The 23,215-nt window shown below is 38.9% G+C and overlaps 1 protein-coding gene across 7 annotated transcripts in view; it reads left to right on the forward strand.

The window, feature by feature from the left end:
- LCLAT1 (lysocardiolipin acyltransferase 1) overlaps positions 1-23,215 on the forward strand; it is a 176,323-nt gene that overhangs the window by 106,012 nt on the left and 47,096 nt on the right. For all 7 annotated transcript variants that reach the window (XM_039238453.1, XM_039238454.1, XM_039238451.1 and 4 more), the window contains one exon: positions 4,693-4,809. In XM_039238453.1, coding sequence (XP_039094384.1) covers positions 4,693-4,809 — 117 coding nt within the window. The remainder of the gene's footprint in view (positions 1-4,692; positions 4,810-23,215) is intronic.

The raw sequence follows: 23,215 nt of genomic DNA on the forward strand, positions 1-23,215 counted from the left end.
AGGAAGCAGTTCTGTAGAATCTGATTCAAAGAGCAAAATTTTAAAGCTGTTAGTAACCTGGATACTTCAAGAAAGATAGAGCAGAATTTGGGAAGGATCTGGTGGATAAAGGTCTGCTGTAGAAGAGAAGACAGACTGAAGTCTGAAACTCACAAATAGTATGGAGAGACAGAACATGAACTTGTCTTCCAAATCCTCAATACCAGATCCCCTGAGAAGGGGAAACTTTAGAGCTTAAGAGGGGAGAACATGTCAATTAACATACTAATTCACTGTGTGGACATAATAATTTATGGAACCCAATACCCACAGAGTTCAAGATAAAAAGTATATATTATACAACTATTTAAGTGAATGGATGACTAAGCCATAATATGTTAATGAGGAACATTCAGATATTTGGGCAACATTCACCATTGATACCAAGGAAGACTTCTCTGTTTGGATGGAACTGAGCTAAGTGAACCATGGCAATTTTTATTCAATACTATTTTGTACTAAAATATATGCTTACTATATAGGTTTACTATATAGTTAAAATCCTAAAAGTAGTTGGATCACAGAGGATAATACTGAGGATAATATTGGATGCATATTGTTTAAGTTTGAAAATGTCCTGTAGCTTGTAAATTAAATGATTCCCAGAACTAAACTATCATTAGGAAATTATCATGGACAGCCAGCCATATTGAAATCTTACAGTTAAGAATGTATAATACTTTGGGGTGCCCAGGTGGCTCAGTCAGTTAAGTATCCAACTCTTGATCTTGGCTCAGGTCATGATCTCACATCAGGCTTTGCACTGACAGTGTGGAGCCTGCTTGGGATTCTGTATCTCTCTCTCTCTCTTTTTCTCTTTCTCTCTCTCCTCCCCTCCCCCTGCTCTCTGCCCTTCCCCCACTCATACTTGCATGCTCAGTCTTTCAAAATAAACCTTAAAAAGTAGAATATATTTGGTCATTGAAAGATCAGCTATATTATAAAAGGTAATTTTCTGAAGTGATAGATTGATTTATATTTGCAGTGCCAAAATGTACATTAAAGAATGGCAACTTTAGAAGTTATTTAGTCATTGGGGCGCCTGGGTGGCTTAGTCGGTTAAGCGTCCGACTTTCGCTTAGGTCATGATCTCGCGGTTCGTGGGTTCGAGCCCCGCGTCGGGCCCTGTGCTGACTGCCAGCTCGGAGCCTGGAGCCTGTTTCAGTCTGTGACTCCTTCTCTCTCTGACCCTCCCCTGCTCACGCTGTCTCTCTCTCTCTCCTAGAAATAAATAAAAAACATTAAAAAAAAAAAAAAAGAAGAAGAAGTTATTTAGTCATTAAAAGCTAACAGAAAAAAAGTTTCCAGATTGCTGTGACTTTATGGTATATTAGTGTTAAAATGTTTATATATTAGATCTTCAGGACCTATAAAGTATATATTTAAAACTTTTTTCAGTCTATATTTGTTCTCAAGTTTTTCTTTTACATAATGAACTTAACATCTTGTTGCATATTTTCAGGGTCCAGAGTGCTCACCATTACATGATGTGGTTGTCTATTTTTTAAGTTAAAATGATATTTACAGTTTTAAAGGCCAACTTACGAAAGCTAGACTGTTTGCCAAATAGAGATCCTGAAGCTTTCAGATCCTGAAGCTTTCAGAAGTTTTTTTTAACAGGATTATACAGGTCTTTTTGAGTTCAGATAAATGATTATCTTTGAAAAAGTACCTGTTAATTCAAAGTTGTTTCTAGTTACCATAGTTAGCTCGAAACTTTTTTTTAAGCCTGAAGGGAATGTTTTATAACCTTCTATAAGTTCAGAGTCCAGCTGGCTTGCAACATTTTCAAGTTAATGTTTTAAATATAAGTTTACATATATTTTATCATTGTATGTTACTATTGGTTATAACTTTTTTTCTTGCCTATGGAAGTCATAGGTTGAATTTGGGGAAATTTAGAAACATAGAAGAGAGCACAAAAATTATAATCCCACTGCCCATAGACAGACACTATTATAATTTTGGTCCATTGCTTTTGGGTCATTTGGTCACACACACGCACACACACACACACACACACACAAATATATGTGCATGTGTACACACATAATTTTGAACACTTGAGAAATTGGAATTATACTTTTCTTTGCACTTAATGTGATATTATCTCTCCTATCATTATTTATTCCTTGAAAACACATGTATTAAAAGTTGGACAGTTTTATATTATATAGGTTTAATTAGGGTTGTCCAGAAAAACAGAACCGACAGGGGTGTGTGTGTGTGTGTGTGTGTGTGTGTGTGTGTAGAAAGATTGAAATGGAAAGAAATTGTGATGGGAATTGGGGCTTTAAGGAACTGACTCATGTGGTTGTGGAGGTTTATTGAGTCAAAAATCTGTAATGTTAGTAGGCTGATGACCCAGGGAAGAGTTGCAGTTCAAGTCCAGAGGCCGTCTGCCTGACTGAACTCTTTCTTGCTTGAGAAGGTTAGTCTTTTTCTGTTAAGGCCTTTAAGTGATTGGACATGGCTCACCCGTATTATGGAGAATAATCTGTTTATGCAAAGTCTTCTGATTTAAATATTAATCTCCTTGAAAAATACCTTCACAGAAACATCTAGAGTAATATTGGACCAACTCTCTGGCTATGCCAGTTTGATAAATAAACTTAACCATAACAATTGGTATACTGTAATTTTGAGTTCTGTGTCTGTGATTTGGAAAGAAAAGTTTTTCTCGGTTTTAACAATTATAATATTTCATGTAATTGAACACTTTGTACACAAAACTTCATTTAATAAATGTGAGTACCCAAAGCTTTATACACAAAACAAAGCCCCTACTTTCATGAAGCTTACATTTTATGAGGAAAGACAGAATGAAAAACCAATCAGTTAATAAAAATATGTCAGGTGTTCATAAATGCCGTACAGAGAAATAAAGCAAGATAAGGGCAGGGAGAGGAATAGATAGGGCATAGGGCACTCTTATATAAGTTTGTCAAAAGAAGCTGCTTACATATCTGTCTAAGTAGAGACTATCTGAATGAAGCAGAAAACCTTGCAGATATCTGGGCACAAGGCATTCCGGGTAGGGGAAGCAATGCCTGCACAGACCCTGAAGTAGAAACATGGCCTCACTGGTTTGAGAATCAGAGTGGCCGGTAGTCAACTCCGCTTGGAAGGGGAGCTGGCACTGGCGTGTTCCCAGCAGTGAGCTCACGAGACAGGAGGCTGTGGTCCGAAAGAGGGAGGCTGGTATACTTACTAACAATCAGAGTCCAGGGGTGGGTAGATCAAGTGGGGATGGAAGGAAAAATCTGCATCTCTAATCTCTTTGTGTCTCAGATTATCTCTACCTCCTCACACTGTGATGGTATGTTTTTAGAACTACTTATGTTCCCATTCTACGACAGAGTTCAGTTTTGTCTTCCAATCCCTGGAGTCTATGATGAACCGGAAGTGGAAACTGAAGAGTAGTTAATACTCATCTTTGTAGTGTCCCTGGAGCTCCTCATTCCATGGAAGGGCCTTCTAGCTGTGTATCAAAAACTGTTTTGGAGTCCAATGCGTGGGATATTCTCAAATGAATGTGAGAAGAGCTTATTCCCTTTCGTGTTTACAGCCTGTACTTTTCTCTTACTAGGGACTGTGGGTATTCAGTTCTTTGACTCGATTTTTCAATTATAAAATAGTGTAACACCTTTTAGAGGGGTATTCTTTGAATATTTTAGTGTTGTGGAATTCATCTATGGCATTTTGAGGTCAAGGACTCCATGATCTTAAATTTATTCCAAGGAAGGTTGGGTTTATATAGAGAATTTTCTTTTCTTCTGACTTGGAATAGTCTATAAATTTTAGGATGCAGCTGAGAGTTGCGGATTCTAACATCTGCTGTCATCAGAAGGTATTTTCATGATCTCTCCCAGCAGTTGAGGCCAAATTTCTGAACACTACTTTTTCCAAATATATTTGCTGAATAATGGGTTTGGTTCTTCTTGGAACTTATAAAGTTACCTCATGGAATGGAAAAAGCAGCTTTTGCCAACAATTGGAACATATACTTGACTCTGTAACTATATTCAGCCAAACCATGTTCAGATGTTTGTACACGATGTGCTAATCGTGTGCCCATTCTGTTGGGGAGTGGTTTTGGTTAGTAATATTAGCATGCTCCATGCCTGAGTGGGGCAGATATTTCACTTTGCACCGAAGCCCTAAATTACTGGTTAAAAAAAAATGTTGATGTGATATACTTGGCATATTTACTACTTGTTTTTTCTGAGTGTAGAGGTCCTTATGTTTTATTTAAAGTATTTTATTTTTATTAGCCTCTTTTAGTATTTCAATTTTTATGTTAAAGACTATTTTATGAAAATTTCAGTTTGTTAGCATTTTATTTGTACTTAAGTTTTCATCGTATATTGACAATTTTATGAACTCCCTTAAAGAATTTTAAAGAGTTGAATATGAATTTCAGGAAACATTCTAAAAAGTCCTATTTAATACGTTATAAAAATTTCAAAATTCCCAAAACTCTAGGACCTTTGTTAGGGGGTGCAGTGTTTGTATCTTCTCATTTGACTCAGTAATGCTATATTCAGTACTTACAGATTCATTAGCTGCCGTTTTATCAATGAATTCCTTCATGGTTTCATTATCTCACTTATCTTTATTTTATGGCTTCTAATAGTTTGTTGTTATGTTTAGAAAACAGCAAAGCTCGAAGTAATGATTTTGCTGAAAAGAATGGGCTTCAGAAATATGAATATGTCTTGCACCCAAGAACTACAGGCTTCACTTTTGTCGTAGACCGTCTAAGAGAAGGTAAGCACCCATAAAAAGGCTGTGTTCTTATGTAAGTGGCAACAGTTGCTAAACTTTATATGTAGCCCTTTAGAATATACAAAGCACTTGCGTATTTTTTTCTCAAGATACAAGATACTGTCATTTATACTAAGTTGACCCCATGCACTAAACTGCCTTATTATGTATTATTTATCAAATATCAAAGATATCTTTATAAAAAATTTTTCTCCTCTTGGAATAACAGAAAATAATATAATTAGACTATCCTTCTCTTTTTAAAATTTTCTCAAAGTAGCAAAACTATTTTGAAAGCATCTTGATACTTACACTATTGTTCTTTAAAACTTATAAAATATTTTTGCATTCTTTATTCCACACATTCCAGCAAATGATTCTGGTTGGTAGGAAGGCAAGTACTGACTGCTTCCTCCAATCTATAGTTAAGTAGAACTGACATCCATGGTGCTTAGTAAATTTCTGTAGTCAGGGATAGAACCTCTTTCTTCTGCTTCCTACTTTGTAGCTCATACTACTACCTCACATGGCCTCAAGAGTTGTGTCTGTTTATGGGCATATCAGGACAAGGTGATTCCATTGATGATATCCCATCCATTTAAATGTTTACTTTTCATATTTGTTATGTAAAAACCAATTGTACATCTTATTGCTGCATATTTGTATTGTTAGTATATCGATACATACATATGTAGAGACATATAACACTTAGGAATATATATGGAACAGGAGCTATCCAGAAACATGCTGAAGTGAATCTTATAAGAAGGATTTAAAGCCCAGAGTCACCTAGTAGAAGAAAAATCTTGTTTATGTATTTCTGCTCTCCACCCTGATTTCTACCAAGCCATATTGTATGATGGTGGCATCTGTGACAAATTATCTTCATCTGATTATTGCTGCATTGTCGTAAAACTGCTTGTGGATTAACATGAAAGTTGTTGAATCATTATATAAGAAAAGGTATGAAGTTCTTTTATCTTTCTCTAATGGCATTGTTGTTGTTCCTTTAGGGTTAAATGTGCTTTAAGGTACAAAGTCTAATCTTAGTTAATGAACTCTGCCAGGATGAAACATCTTTACAACTAAATACCCATGATTTTAAAAAACATAGTCAATCTAAAATTACATTGGTATAGTAAACCAAAAATGTTGTTCCTATTAGTTTGGCTTACTCTTGAAATTCTGTGGTTATAACTAATGTGAAATGGATTTATGGGCTTGACGGTCATACTGTATATGAAGACCGAGTGTCCGTCTACCCAGCGAAACTCCTGGAGACCACAGTTCTTCCTGCCTACCAAATGGGACAGGGAGGCACCAAGACATTAAAGTGGTGATGGGTTTTTTGTTGTTGTTTTTGTTTTAATATGTGGTACCACTTGACTGTAGCCTCCAGCTTAGGCGCACCCTTCTCATTCAATAATATGTTTTCTATTTCCTCACTAATCTGATAGCTTATAGTATTTAATGATTTCTTTGAAGGTATTTCTGACATCATGGAACACATTCATCTAATGGATTTCTCTGTAAATACAAGCATGCTGTTGGAACACATCTTTTGCTAAAAAAAATCTTCCTAAATGTAGGCAGGATAATAGATTATTTAAGTGGATAAGGATATATCTGTAGATCTTTCTGTTCTGAGATCTTGAAAATATTTCAGAAGCAAGCTGATGTATAACTTTGGGGAATGTGTGTTACTTAGTCATCACTCAGAGTACTAGTCAAGAACCAGTGTGTAATTTTTCCTGCTAGAACGGGCAATGGATTCTCCCCACCCACCATATCAGAAAAAAGAGAAACACAGTTAGATGGTTCTATTTACTTCAGTTAGAAAACCAGAATAGAATTTGTACATTGTAATAATAAGAAATATGACAGAAACTAACGTATATTGAGCATTTAGTAAGTACCATTGAGCCAAGTATTTCATATGCCTGAGGTCAACTAATCTTGACAATAACCATACATAGTAGTTAACATTATTAATATTTAACTTGTAGGAAAAAACTGAAGCAGAAATTGAGGTGAAGAAGCTTGTCAGAGTTATTAAAATCTGGTTCCTTTGACTGAATATCCCATGTTCTTTTTTAAAAAATTGTTTCTAATATTTCATTTTTGAGAGAGAGAAAGAGACAGAAAGCAAGCAGGGGAGGGGCAGAGAGAGTAGGAGACACAGAATCTGAAGTAGGCTCCAGGCTCTGAGCTTTCAGCATAGAGCTTGACATGAGGCTCACACTCAGGAGCGGTGAAATCATGGCCTCAGCTAAAGTCGGACGCCCAACTGACTGAGTCCCACCCAGGTGCTCCCCATGCCTCTTGTATTTGTAGTGTGATCTTGGTTAACAAAGTCTCCACAAAGCACTTTTCTACTAATAGTGACCTGAATGGTTTTACTCAAAAAAGATTTTTAAAAAGAAAAAAAAAAAAAAAAGCAGCAGCTAAGTGGCCAGATCATGGAGGGATGGTAGTCCCAAAGGAGGAGGTTATGGTTCTGCCTAGGATGACAGGGGAGGGGAGAGTCAAGGGCAACTCTACTTTTGGGGGACGAGGGGTGGTATCAAGTAAACATCAAAAGTTTCATCAAAGATAGGAGGATCTTAGAAATGAATTGAAGCCTCTGAAAAGGCCAGGCCCAACTTTCTGATCTTTAGGTCGCTGAGATTTGCTTTGGATAATCACTTATATGAAAAAGAAGCTCTCTGTTAAAACAAATGACTATATAAATTATTCCAGTGGAATCCTAGAAACCACATGGTAAAAAGAATTACCATAAAGTATCATCTTCACTCCTCACACATATAACTAAATTCAGTGTTGCTGACATCTCTTTGGCAATCAGCAGTAATGGGCACATGAGAAGTTTAGGACATCAAGAAACTAAGGATGAACTTCTACCGGGAAAGACTGAATAAATGAAAATGCAAAACATGGAAAAGTAGCTTCTGCACCTCTGTTCAGAGTATAGTTCATGGAGATTAGGCACATTTAGAAGACACATGCATACCGTGAAATATAGCACCCATTATATAATGTTATACAGATGTGTTATTCCTGTAGTGGTGACTGCAAAAGATTTCCCCTGAATACCTTAAACTTCACCATTAATGTGCTTGCTTTATACTCTTATTAGACCATAACCTTCTTGAGGGTATGGAAAGTGCTGTACATGGTTAATTTTTTTTTTGCCTTTTATCTGAAAAATAAGACAAGCCTAGTGTCCTAGCATGTTCTTCTAAGTATATATTACACTGACAGACTGTCTATCATGGATGATTTCAGATCTACTTCTAATCACAACCTTTCAGTATGTGATTATATGGGTTTTTTTTGGTACTATGTTAACCCACATGCAAAAGTTTTCTAGCTTAGAGAAAAAAGGCTTTTACATGAAAAAGTTTTTTTTTTCATTGACAGCTGTAATAAATTTATCAGATAAGTTTAAACTTGTAACTCATTCCCACCAAAAGTTAGTTATATTATCATCTCTGGTGCTTTATCATTTAAAAAATTTTTCTTTAATGTTTATTTATTATTTTTGAGAGAGAGAGAGAGCATGAGAAGGGGAGAGGCAGAGAGAGAGAGAGAGAGGGAGAGAGAGAGACATAGAATCTGAAGCAGGCTCTAGGCTCTGAGCCGTCAGCACAGAGCCCAATGTGGGGCTTAAATCCATAAACTGCAAGATCATGACCTGAGCTGAAGTCAGACACCCAATCAACCAAGCCACCCAGGCACCCCTGGTGCTTCATCATTTTTAACAATAGCTTTCTTCTTTTTTGATTTTAAATAAAGATTTGGTCCCACCATTATTTTATTTCATTCAGTGTTTTATAAGCCAATTACTAAGTTGTAACCATGCAGTAATTACTTTCACCATTAGGCGGCACAAATGTGTACATTTGAAACACTTGAAGTTAGGTTACAGTGGTTGGGAGTGAGTACAAAACACTTCATATTTGTTTGAGGGTATGTCTTGTTTAAAAAATGACCTTGCTTAGTGAGCACATCTATATACTGGAAATAAAACTGACCCATCTCCACAGGGACAGCTGCTATGCTTGGGACCCTCCCTGATCTCCCCGACCCTATGTATCTCTTCCTCTGGCTGTATACTTTATCATATCCTTTAATAAACTGGTAAACATTAAAAAAATAAAATATGACCTCACCTAGAAGTTTACAGTCTTCTTGGGTAGATAGGAATACACCTAGAAAAATCTTAAAAAATAGTACATTACATGCTAAATTTTATGGTATATAGCATATAAACATTTTGAATAATTATAGTAGTGTTCAGTAAAGAGAGATCATATAGTATTGAAACACTTCACTTCTTTAAGAAGCTTAATTCCTCTTTGGACTTTCAAGACTATATGTGATTTGGAGAGGCAGAAACAAAGAAGGCTGAGGATGAGATAGGAAGAGAGTCAAGAAAGGGCATAGAGTTTGGGCCAGTATGAGGCTGTGCAGTAAACTAGGCACAATGAATGTGATTGAGCTGAAGACTTGTACTATAGAATAATAGACTATAAGAAGGTTGTTTGGAGCCATTGCTGAAAAACTTAAATCCTGCCCCCAAATAGTCATGTTTTTAGATGTCCATTTCTAGCTGAAGTCATTCAAGCAGCAGCTCATGTGGTAAGACTCTAAAACATCATATAGATCTATTTAAGTTTTGGGTTTTTAAAAATGATTTTTTAATGTTTATTCATTTTTGAGAGAGAGAGAGACAGAGTGTGAGCAGGGGAGGGGCAGAGAGAGAGAGGGAGACACAGAATCCGAAGCAGTCTCCAGGCTCTGAGCTGTCAGTACAGACCCTGATGTGCGGAACGAACTCACCACAAGATCATGACCTGAGCCCAAGTCAGGCGCTTAACTGACTGGGCCACCCAGGCACCTCAAGTTTTGGGTTTTTAAATTCCAAGATAATCCATATTTAGCTTTTATGTTTATGTTCTAAATATGAAAGATGCTTTATTTCTACTAATGTAGGAGATATAGGGTTAGTCACTAAGGAAAAGATAAATTCCCACTGGGTCATTTGGATCAGCACATCCAATAAGATCTCTTCAGTCTGTAGTCAAGGAGAGAGAATTGCATACTTGAGCCCCCAAGATTACATATGTAGTATCTGGTAGTCCTGTGTTTGGCTCCCTCATTTTGGCCTATGATAGTTCTCATTTGATCCAAGAAAGTTGGCACTTGGACAGTACACCAGTCATAGGTAGCTCAGTCCTCAGTGTTTTCAGAGTGTTTTAATTTCTTGGACTTTTTGCTCCATGTACAACTAACAATCCATTCTGTTTCTTGCCTCTAGTGGATGTATTTAGAGGCATCTTTGGGGGGCCAAAGATGGCCAGCAGAGCCATCGCTCTCTGTTGCTCACATTGCATTTATCCTACTTGATGAACAGTGAGCCTCCCCCAGGGTTGCCTTTCCGTGACCCTTCCTAACAGCTAGCATATTCTAGGAGGCCAGGAAGAAAGGCAGACAGAAAAACTGTTGAAATATTGGATGCATTAAATGCCATGCATGCACTCTGACCTTTTCATGTGACTTTTTATTGCTGGAAACTATGAAAAAGGATAAGATCTTTCCCTTATGTTTAAAAAATGTAATTATACAGTAGATCTTTGACATTTGCTAGAATATTTTCTGAAACCTTTTCCATTTCCCCAAATTTGCAAATATCTCTGTAGCATAGCAATCGGCTCTGAGACTGTTTTACAAAGAACAATGTTTTTATCTATTTATGGTGATGAATAGAATACAACAAACCTAAATGAGCCTGGGTACTGAACAGTGAGAAAGCATGTGGATCAACTAAATGACTTGGTCCTACACCTCATGAAGCAGAAATGGTTTAAATTTTCCTCAGCAAAATTATATGTGATTATATGTCAAGGACCTTTGGAGCCTTTCAAGTTGAATCTCTGAATGCATGGTATGCCTTTAGATTTTTAATGTTATTTCTGTTGTTTTCTTTGTTCATTTTAGCTCCCTTATGTAGCAGAAAATCTGAGCTGCTCATTTAGGACAGGTCTTGGCATTGTGGTAATGAAAAGTGACAGAAGCCCTCGTTCTCTATGTAAAAATAGCATCTAACAAGTACCTACCACGTGCCAGGCACCGAGTGGTTCACCTGTTTCTCTACCCTGCCCACGCAGTACTAACACCCAGGGAGCTATTGAAAACAGATGATCAGGTCTGGGCTCAGAGGTGCTGAATGAATAAAAGTCCAGTGGTGGGGTCCTGAGCTCATGTCTACCCCACGAGTCACTGTCATACAGATCATTTCATTCCCATGACTGCATGAGGCAGTGCTTTGCCGCATGCCATCCCTGAGGAGATGGGCTCACTTTAGCGACTTGCCCAGGGTCACAGCTGCTGAGTGGTACACGATTTCAGCTCTGCTCCATTTGATGCCGAAGCCTGTGTTCTTCTCACTGTGTAGTAAGTTAACAGTTTTTCTGTGCCAGGTGCTACAAAAATGTATTCTGTAGGATTTTTTTTCCTGTTTCTTCTCTTTCCAAGACTTCTCCCTGGTATCCTTGGCTATACTGTGCATTTTGTTTAAATGGAAAAATACATCAAGTGCTTCCTTTTTGTAAAGCATGCCATTTTTCTGGTTCCTATATTTATCTGCTCCTTCTTCATATCTCTAGTCCTTAAGGCAAAACAAAGAAACGTGACACTCCTACTGTTCTTTCAGATTGTGGTTGCATCATTTTCTTTTGCCACCAAGCCTCAAAAAAATAGCCTGATGACTTGATTTTTCTCAATACTAACTCACTTCCTGTAAAAATGGGATTTTTTAAATTATAAAAACAATATATCTATTATAAAAAAAATTGGAAAGCTAATTATAAAGAAGAAAAAGGTACCTACAGCCTGGACAGTCACATCTCAGAAATACCTGATGTGGGCCTGGTATACCTTGTGTTTTTCCACATGTATTCATAGATAGCAAACAAAATTAAGTCTGATCATATTTTTTTAGAAACATTTTTAAAACTTATTATAATGTTCATGTTTTTTCATTATCCTTGCATAATTTTTATAAGTATATGTAATGTATGCATAGATCAGATAGAAGGACCACTATTTATTTAACTAGTCCTCCATTGTTCAAAGTTAAAATTGTTTCCAGTTTACCACCCTTATAAATAACACCAAAGTATTCATAAATCTCTGTAATTATTCCCTTGGGATATATTTCCAAGTCTAATTAAGGAGTCAAAGGGTATACATGTTTTTAAAAAAATTGTATTCCTATTTTCTGTCCTATTTCAATCGGCCACCAAATTCTACTGCTACTGCCATTTAGAGAGACATCCCACCTTTCTGCGTTTCCACAATGGCCTGAATAGGTGGGATCCCAGTACTTCTCCTCTTTACTTCCCAGCGTTCTGACTGGTCTGCCTCTGGTTTCTTCTTTGCTAATCCATATTGCTTAGCTCTCAGTCAGTCTTCATCAAATGCTGCTCCAGTATAATTGTGTATGTGTTTATTTGTTCAGAACATGTTTCGTGGGCACATACGTTGTTTGGCCTGCAAGACACAGGTTCCAGGACATAGCCCATTCCCGTGAGGCTCATGCAGTTTAGGAAACCTCATGATGCAGTGCCCTAAGATGGGGATAGAAAGTATCTTCAGGACATAAAGGTTAGTTCATCTTTACCTAAAGTGACACTGAAGAGGTGGCATAGGAGCTGAGAATTAAAGACTAATTAGGCATTTTCCAGGGAAGAAAGGCATTTAAATAGTTGCATCACTTCCATATTCCTTGGTCAGACTTTTCTATAATACGGTTACAATCTTCTTTTTAAATTTTACCACTCAGAACCCCCATCCTCCCCCACCTCCTTCATGCCACACGAGCCAACGTATTTGAATTCATTGACTATTCTTAACCGTGCCTTGTGCTTTCTGAATTATGCCTCTAGTTAAGTCTGTCTGGGCTAAAACCTGTAGTGCTTTGGTCTTTTCTTTAATCTCCAAATACTGATCTTCTAAGGGTCCATCCCTGTTTCCATGCTGGCAGTCATCTGAACTGAGTATCTTTGTCCTCTCTAATAGGACTTAGTTAGCATAGTGGACCTGTGATTAATAGCTGCTCTAATACATTTTACTTCTTAGCTTTCTAAAAGGACAACAGTGGCCATGTCACATAGACCATTAGGTCAAAGATTTTATCACTAAATCCATTGAATACTTTTCCATCCATATCTTACTTCTCCTGCTAGCAACAGCTGGCACTGTAGATTCTTCTTGAAATACTTTCTTCCTTGGGCTTCTCATGTTTTCTCCTACATCTCGCCACTTCTCAAGACTCTTTTGCAGACTCTTTTTTCCGGGGTGTCCCTTAACTATCTGTGTCCCTTATTAGGCTTCTCGGGTTCCTTTGTTCTCCCACTCCATGTCACTTAGGTCGGTGGTTTAAATGATCATTCCATATGCTCTTGGCTTGAGTCTAAATCTTTTGTTCCTAAAGCCCTTTCTTAGTGCAGAGCCATACGTGTGACCTTTGCCATTTGGAGGTGCTGTAGGCACTTCAGTGTTGAAAGTGGAACTTGTCATTTCCACTACACTGCTGTTCCCCACCACCAGATGCTGGCACTGTAATGAGGATAATGGTAATAATAGCTGAGATTGTGTACTTATGTGCCAGGATTATTCTAAGTGCTTCACATGATCTAAATCATCTCATTCTTAGAGGAGGAGGTTTTATCATCATCTTCATTTTATGCATGAGGAAATCAAGCTACAGAGAGGTTAAGTAATAGTCCAAGATTTCCACCTTTGAAATGGCAGAGCTAGGAATCTAGCTTGTGGAGCCTTCGCCTTACCTGCTGCTTATCATCGACTCAGTCACTCAAGTTACAGCCTGGGCGTCATTCTTGGATTCCTCCCCCCTGCCGCCGCAGCTTCTCACACATGCAGTGAGATCCCAACCAGGGCCTTTGGATTCCCTCTTTACTCTCACTCAAATTCATTCTTATCTTTTCATTTTCCCTGCCATCATATGTCCCCCGAGTTACCGCATAGCGGCTCAGCTGGTTGACCTAGTTCTGGGCTTGCCTTAACAAGTCCTTTCTCCATGTTGTACTGGAATGCCCAGCCTTTTGCTAAATGAGGGTGGCAGCACACTAAGTTAGGTGCTCAGGCTCCAGAGTCAGAAGACCTGGGATAGAACCCTGGCATCACTGGAATTAGCAGTGTCACTCAGCAAGCCTTACATCATCATCTGTAAAATGGAATAACAGTGCTTACTTTGTAGGACTGTTTAAGGACTCCGTACAGTACACAAAGCACTTAGCAGTGTCTAGAAAAGAGCAAGCACTCAATAAACGTTATGGTGCAAATCTGACTGTGTCTGCTCCTGGCCGAAACTTGTCCTTGGTTTTACAATGCTCCAAGGTTAAATCTGCTTTCTTTAGGGGCAGCTAGGTGGTTCAGTCGGTTAAGTGTCCAACTGTTGATTTCGGCTCAGGTCATGATGTCATGATTGTGAGATTGAGCCCTGGGTCAGGCTCTGTGCTGATAGCACGGAGCCTGCTTGGGGTTTTCTCTTTCTCCCTGCTCCTCCCCCTCTTGTGCTCTCTATCAAAATAAAGAAGTAAACATTTTTTAAATGTTTTATTTATTTCTGAGAAAGAGAGACAGCATGAGCAGGGGAGGGTCAGAGAGAGAGGGAGACACAGAATCTGAAACAGGCTCCAGGCTTTGAGCTAGTTGTCAGCACAGAGCCCGACACGGGGCTTGAACCCATGAACCGTGAGATCATGACCTGAGCTTAAGTAGAACACTTAACCGACTGAGCCACCCAGGCGCCCCAAGAAATAAACATTTTTTAACCATCTGCTTATTTTAAGCATGATTTTCCAGGCCCTCCATGACCTGGTCCTTGCTTAGCTTTCTGGCCTCTCTCTGTTTTCCTTTATTGCCCCTTTAGTCCTGGCCTTCCTGAAGCGCTTCCCATTCCCACAGTGCACAGTACTCAGAGCCTTCCCTGCCAGGGCATGGTCCCTCCTGGCCTCAGTCAGGAAGCCCTCACAGCTGTTAGACTTCTTTGTTCCCCATATGAGTGCTTTCCCTCGTCTGCCTGCCTCGCATAGACATTTTACTGATTGTATTATCATTTGTCTATTTCATCTATTAACTATCACACTCTTGTCTATTAGAATCAAGTCTGTCTCACTGACCCTTTTAATCCTCAGCCTTCAGCATAGGCCTAGCATATAATGTCTTCCTCACAGAAGACATTGTGCACTGTTGTGACCAGCGTCCTTACTGCATATGTTAAATGTCACACATAGCCTCAGAGCATTCCTCCACAGTGGCTGACAGCAGAATGAGAAAGAGCAGTTCAGTAAAGACAGTCTCCTTAGAGGCCAGAACATCTGGTTATGTGTGATTTAGAGTGTCTCAACTCTAAAGGTCTAGAGAGACTGCATGTCTTCGACCCGTTCTCCATAAAAGGGATTTCACTCGCTGAGATTCAGGTAAGAATTAGTTCACACAGAGTTTATAAGAGATACTTCTAAAGTATCTGTTCTGCAGATATCTTGTATCATGAGCTTAAGTGTGGCGCCAGGGGCTTTTACTAATAGGATTCTCTTAGAGTTGTTGAGGAGCCTACTGAGTGAAGCCTCCTGTGTGAAGCAAAGGCAACCTCAGCTCTGAATGGAGGTTGGCCAGTGTGTTTCTTATAAGACAGTTGAAATTATGTCCTCTGCAGTGCTTAACAAAATAGTCACATAGTCAGTGGACCATTGCCCAAAGCTCAGTCCCTGTCTGTCTGACCTCTCTGGACTTGTTTCTTTCTGTGACATCTCGTCCTCTCTTCAGCCCAGCCATGTTGAATATACTATTCTCATGCTATTCCTTTTCCTAAACTATTCCAGTCATCTGGGTAGCTCCTGGTGATCCTTCAAGATAGTTCAAATGACTATTCTACTTCACACAATCTCCTGGCTTCTCCAGGTTACTGGGGTTCCCTCTTCTTACCCTCATTTATACGTTTGTCTTAATCACTTCCCTCATCCTCTTTTATAATCTCTTTTGTTTTTGTTTTTTATCTCTCCCTTGGACTCTGAGCTCCTTTGGGATAGATACTGTGTTTTGTTTATTTTTGTATTTGAGGCCCTAGGTCACCATCGTGAATATTACAGGTACTCAGTATATTTAGGGTTTGTACAAATTTTTGTAGCTGATCTGTTTTCAGCGTCTTATACATATGCACTTGATATGCTGGTTTATGCACCTCTGATTAGTAATGGCCCACCACCTTCAGTCTAGCGTTCACTCAGATATTAATTCACACGGACACACTCATTGCAACAGAGGAGAGATTGGTGGCAGTGCTACAGGGCCAACATAAGGCAGGTGGACATTTGATAACCAATGCTATCTTAAGACAGTTTTTTTTTTTTTAATTACCAAAGGACAGAAGTAAGGCTGATTTTTGTTGTTCTTATTTTTTAGATTACCTATGCTTTTATAAGGGACATTAACAAAAGCATATTATTTTTATCTTACATGAACACGATCTTGGTATTTGATCATGTAAAAAACCAGTATGGAATTGAGTTTCTTATCTAGGGTTTCCCCAGTTTATCAGTACTTTCCTACTCTGTGAGTTTCAGATTCTGAGAGTGCTAAGGAGACAATGATTGCAACCTAGGGCGTCTCTGTACTACTTGCCTTTGGTAGGAGGAAACTCTTGCCCTGGGGCTATCTACTGTTTGTCTAATGCCAACCAGCTATAATGAATGCCCACTAGTGTGTAAGGTAGGCCAGGATGGCCATGGCTGCAGGTCTTGTGACGCCATTAATATGTATTCTAGTATTGTTTAGATTATCATTTTCTTAGGGGAGTGAGAATTATATACATGGTATATTTTACTCATTCAAAAGCCTTGTCTTTGCCTAAGTGTTGATGTCATTATAATGTTTATATTATTTTCTTAAGAGTAACATGCTTTTAACTGTGACACTTAAAAATATGTTTATTTTAGAATTCGGCGTTGTGGAAGAAGCTATGTAAGTAAAATTTATGGAATGGCCTTTGAGTGAGAACTTTCTGTAGACTGTACATTGATTGCAAAGAATATTGTTACATACATTCAAACGTTCTGTCAGCTTTCCCTCTGAAGGCAGAAGCGAGAGCTACAGAGCAACAGTAGAGGACACCAGCACTGCTCCCTCACGAGGCTCGAGTCCCCGTGTGGCTGATACACACTCAGTTTTTCTGTCCTTTTACTGTTGTATTGACGCAAGTTGTAAGAATTTCAGTGCAAATGCAAAATGCATGTAGCAATATGTTTTACAGTTTCCTGTTAATGTGAACATCAAAATTTATTCTCCTGCAAGTTACTTGTTGGCCGGAATCTAAACCCTCTGGATCCGTGAATCCAGAAATTCATCTTAACAGGAACTTATGACTGTCTTTTGGTTTTATATAATATACAATTTCTTTATGGGTAGATTTCTTTTTTGGGTTTGTCCAAAAAAGCTTTACTTGGTTTCTCCTTTATTCTGGGTGTGTGTCCGTTCCATTATTTATAAAAGTTTGTATCTTTTCTCTTTTAGCTTTACAGATTTTTTTCTTTTGTATTAAAAATACTTTCTCTGTATTGTTTTCCACTTGGTAGGACCTTTTCTTACTTTGTTTTTAGATGAATTGATGTTTGTTTTGAGTATTGCAAAGGTATTGTTAAAATAACACTGACCTCGCTAGTGTGTGCCTCTGCACACACACATGCAAACCAAGTTCATGTGCCTTTACTTTTCTCAAATAGATGGTAAAAAATCAGTCCCACAAGAACATGAAACTAAATACTGAAATTGTGTACTTATTAATGGTGAGAAATGGCTGGACAGCTTTCTGAATGAATCATTTTCTCTCTTTTTTTCTGCAAAAAATATATATTTTTTAATGTTTGTTTATTTTGGAGAGAGAAAGAGAGTGCAGGCAGGGGAGGGGCAGAGAGAGGGAGACACAGAATCTGAACCAGGCTCCAGGCTCTGAGCTGTCAGCACAGAGCCTGACGTGGGGCTCGAACTGATGAACTGAGATCATGACCTGAGCTGAAGTCAGGTGCTTAACCTACTGAGCCACCCAGGCACCCCTGCAGAGTATATTTTTATATGTGACATAAATCTCACTTCTGTATAATGTCATTATATATATTTCATAACATAGGCACCCTACAGTTATCATCGGATTGCTAACTGCACCCAAACTCACTTTATCATAGAATCTGGACTGAGCAAAGCACGTCCTGGCACAGTTGTTACAGCTGGTTCCTCTACACTGCAGGGGGACAAGGTGAAAGTATATGAGGAAGTTTCTAACATTATGTTGCTTTCTCCTAACAGAGTTATGTGGGAGAGGAAAGCATATGTGTCTTCAATGGCTTTCATTTCCTCTGTACGGAAGTAGTACATTTGAACACAAGTAGTACATTTGAACACGTAAAGCGCACTCTAAGTATTCTCCGACTTGGTAAGATTACCAACATAGAGAATCTGTCAGAGCAGATACATACACTCAGCACGCCCGGTTGAGGGTGCTGATCCTGTCATAACTTCATCCAAATACTTTTCATTATGGCTTAGTTGTCTTTTTCAGAGGAAATGGCAATTGAAAGAGAAACTAAAGTAACCACTGACTTACATTTATTTCTCAAGTTTTGTTTTATAAAGTACCTATTCCAGTTATAGTCTCATTTGGATATAATGAATGAACAGTAATCTATGGTATTAGATTCTTTCCATTCTAAAATTTACATGAGAATAGTAGCTGTCTTAAATCTTGGGACAGCAAGTGTCCTATTTGTGCCCTTCTTGGTCTTTATTCTCTTATTCGTGTTACAGGCCTGTTTATGGGGACTAAGGTACTTCTCCAACAAAGACTTCAGTACTGTGAAGTAAACATCTTGTCTGTAATTCCTTATTGCACAGAACAGGTGTTAAAAGAATTTACAGACAATGAGTATTATAGACTTTTAAACACCTAGCATTTGAAGCTGTGAGGGTGCTACACAGTTTCTTAGATGATAATGGGAGATATTTGCATTGACAGTTGTGTGTCTTATTGGTAGGCTAAAGCTATTTTCTTTGAAGTGGTAGGATATGTTGCCAAACACTGTCTATTCTTTGGAGTAATTTTGTACTGTATACATGTAGTCTGAAAGAAGTTTGGGGCTTTGTGTAGGAACTTGTGACAGAACTCTGGAGTCTGTTGTACAAAAATTTTTAAATCTTGTATTCATAGTTTATGATTTGTATCTCCCATTTCCTCATAGGTTTGAAAGGACCTGGAGCAGGTCACATAAGGAAAACATGGCCCACAGTGCCACAGTCAGGTGTTAGAGCCTATGTGTGCTTAGGCCTTGAAGGGAAGGCGTATTGTTATCCAAACTAAGAAAAACTGCCCTAGGCAAACATGAACCTTAGCAGTGACCTCAGAAGTCAAGGCACAGGGGCCTTCCTATATTTTTCTGCCTGAGTGTGAAGTTATTGGTGACTTACAATAGCAATGAACTAAATTGTAGCAAAAGGAGTGTTAGTCAGTGTCTGCTGTGCCAATTACCACTGGTCCGGGCCAGCAGATCTGACTGAGCTTCTCAACCAGTGAGCCAGCGTTCCTCAAAGCTGGACAACCAGCTGTAGCCCTATTTTTTTGCAGACTGTCCTTAGATGTCATTATTACAGACGATCTACCACTTGGCCACTCTATGCTTCTGCTCAGGAAAGCAACTTCATACACCTGGTGGGAATGCATGGAAATTACTTTGCATATTCTTTTTTACATACTAAGGCTTACTTGCTTCCCTATCTAGAACAGAATTTTAAAAAGCACAATAGATTCATAATAGTAAATCCAGATGAAGTTTCCAAGTAGTTTACCAATTAATTTTTTTAAGCTTATTTTGAAGGGGGTGGGGAGAGAGCATCCACATGCGAGTGGGAAAGGGGCAGTGAGAGGGAGAGGGAAAAGGAGAGAGAATCCCAAACAGGTTCTGCACTGTCAACACACATCCTGATGCAGGGCTTGAACCCATAAACCGTGAGATCATGACCTGAGCCAGAACCAAGAGTCAGATGCCTAACTGACCTAGCCACCCAGGCGCCTCACCAATTAGTTTATGTTAAAGAAATTAACAACCTGTTTCATCAGTAAAAACAATATGTTGGTTCCCATATTAGTTTCCATAGTAATTCAGGTAGACTGTACCCACCACTTATATTTTAATAGGTTAGAGATGGACACTGGTAAGAGCTGAAATTAGGAAAGACTTGATAGGAAACTGATTTTTGTTTAGACTTGACAGGTGAATAGAGTTTAGGCAAAGAGAAACATTATAAAAAAATTTGTCCTGTAATGTATTATCATTGAAATTGTGACTAAAGGTGTTTATATTTAAATATTCTTTTTTTAATGTTCATTTTTGAGAAAGAGAGAAGAGGGAGGGGTAGAGAGAAGGAGACAGGATCGAAAATGGGCTCTGCACTGACAGTAGAGAGCCCAATGTGGGACTCAAACTCATGAACTAGGAGATCATAACCTGAGCCGAAGTGTGATGCTTAATCAGCTGAGACATCCAGGCTCCCCTGTATTTAAATGTTCTAAAGAAAGTGTCGTTTTGTTAAATGTATGTAACCTTAATCTTAGATAAGACCCGTATTTAATATTTAATACTGTGTGATCAAGGCATGCTATTGACAGCATTGGAATAAAAACTGATGAGTGCACTCTATGCTCACATTTAGAAAGTTAGTGTATGATCCGGTACCACAGAAACCATAGATGAGTGTACAGTAGAGAAGCATTGTAGTGAGCTGGCAGAGTAAGGGGGAGAGTTAGATTGAATTAGATCTTTTTAATTTTATTTGTTTTGAGAGAGAACACAAGCCGGGAGGGGCAGGGAGCATCCCAAGCAGGCTCCTCGCTCTCCATGCAGAACCCAAAGCAGAGCTCCATCTCATGAACAGTAAGATCATGACCTGAGCCAAAATCAAGAGTCGGACCCTGACTGAGCCTCCCAGGTGCCCCAGACCTTGAATTAGCTCTTGAGGAATAGTAGGCTTTGACTTGGTAAAGGAATTGAGAGAATGCTGAGGGTTGAAGGTCCAGCAGTGGAGGCTGGCCTGACTGGAGTCCAGAGTTCATCTTTTGTAGTGGTTAAGATCTGAAGTTAGAGAGGTCATTCTCGTTGTCATGAAGCCTCACTTCTAACAAAGTAGAAATTAAAGGGAATCAGAAATAGTGGGCATTTCAAAAGTAGTATTTATGACTTTATAAATAGTCTGGGGCTGGGGAGTAAGTGGTTCTTTCTCAGTATTCTAAGAGAATACTAGAGAAACTTCTAAAGCAGTTTACTACTTGTTCTCAGATAAAGTGTGATCTGTTGGCTTTGTCATCATCATAGTCATTGCCAAAGAGACCTATTTTGAGATTTCTGAATTATGTGCAGTTTAAAGGAAGAACTCTGTGAACGTAACTGCATTTCATTTTTTTAACATTGCTTTTGATTTATGAGTGAGGTATTTACAGACTGTATGGTGGCATATGGAAGGGAAAAAGTATGATTCATCCTAATTACAAAGCTGTTTCCTAAGAAAGAATCATGGGACAAATGTCTTATTTGTGTTTTTACAAATGTTTTTGAGACTTTAGAAAACATCTTGGCTTTTCTGTATATGGCTGTAGATGGCCACAATTTTATATTTGCAAATATTGATTTCATCTACGTCTTTTTCAGCAGTAGTTGGTCTATTAGCAAGGTCAGATGTTCATGGACTTTAATAGATTCGTTCTCTGAAACATGTGCAACTTCTCTGAAATTCTAGATGCCAATGGAATCTTTACTTTCAGAGTCCCTTGGGTGCAGCAATGAGGTGGTATTTTTTGATCTCGGTGAGAGTAATTTCTCGGTACTGGGGGTTTCCGAAGCCAGATTTGAGTAGTGTGAAGATGGGTGTGAGTGGAGATAGCAAGTGTAGTTGACTCCTCTGGGGAAGTTGCGGGTAAAGGAGAGGGCAGAGCAGAGGGCAGAGCGGGAGTAGTCACTAGAAGGGGAAGCTGCATCAAGGAGGGTGGGGAAGTATTTTTAAAGGCGGAGAAAATTCAATAGAGGAGAAGCTGAAAGTGGAATGGATTCATGACAGCAAATTTTCTCAGAAATCATGAGGGACAGGAACAGAAGCAATGAACAGAGGATTCCTCATTTGCTAAGGCAGGAAACAAGGCTGAGCCTGAATATATATTTTGGTTTAAGGAATAGGTGGTGAGACAGTGAGCCATGCTTTGATGCAAGACTGTTCTGTCATATCAGAGGTCAGGTAATGTGATGATGATGGTTGGGTGCGTGGGACACAGAGGTGATTAATGAGATTTTGGAATACTTGCTCTGGAAAATAAGAAAAGGAAGCCGATAAAAACAAATGAAAGTATTGCTGAGCTCTCTGACCTTGGGCTACAGGCCCCATCTGACTTCCCAGACTCCCCACCACAGCTTAAAGCCCCATCCAAAGTGGTGACTCACACTGCCTGCACCGGCCTCACTCCCCACACGGCCTGCTACACTTCCATCTCTTCTCCTTTTGAGCAGACCCACGAGATCATTTCTCCATCTCTTCACCTGCAAGACTGATCCCTGCAGTCTTCTACAACAGTTGAACCACATTTAAGAATCAAATAACTTGGAAATTTATTTTATCTTGTTTGGTAGATTGTAAGTTCCTTTGGATCAAGAATCATGGGTGTGTCAGCCTGCTGGATGCACCACCACCCCCCCCCCGACTTCTCTCTCCCTCTCTCTCCTAGGGCTGCTCTACTGTTTAGTAACTATTGAATGACTAAATGGGGACAAATCCACTGCAGCCATATTGCAGTGGAGAATGAGTGGACAATAGTGGCCCTCTATGGAGGGGTCAAGTTTGTCAGAATTCTTTATCAGGCTAATACCCCAGAGGCATTAACTTGGAGAATGCTGTTTTCTCTAGGTATTTAACTTCCCTCTCAGACTAACAGTGAAGTATGTTGTATTTGTAGGTGATTACACTAACTTGGTGGCTCAGGTGATTTAGATTTGTATTTTCTTATATTATCTCTATTCTCCCCAACCTTTAATGTTCCCACCTTTGTTTATTATGCAGCTTTTACCTTGCCTTTTCTATTGGTAAAGATAGGACACTCATGCCATAATATACTATCCATGCAAAGATTAGGCTTCCTTTTTAAATTCCTATAGTTTCTTGCTCAGTGATTCACTGTGCTATGCTGAAGGAACTTTGTGTACCAACTTGAACATTTTACAAGGTTTGGCTAGGAGAGGGACACTTATCCTGAAAACAGCAAGAGGCAGCGATTACAGAAAATGGCAGTGTTAGACAT

Source organism: Hyaena hyaena, unplaced genomic scaffold (genome assembly GCF_003009895.1).
Source record: "Hyaena hyaena isolate Hyena2069 unplaced genomic scaffold, ASM300989v1 scaffold_140, whole genome shotgun sequence".
Taxonomy (NCBI): domain Eukaryota; kingdom Metazoa; phylum Chordata; class Mammalia; order Carnivora; family Hyaenidae; genus Hyaena; species Hyaena hyaena.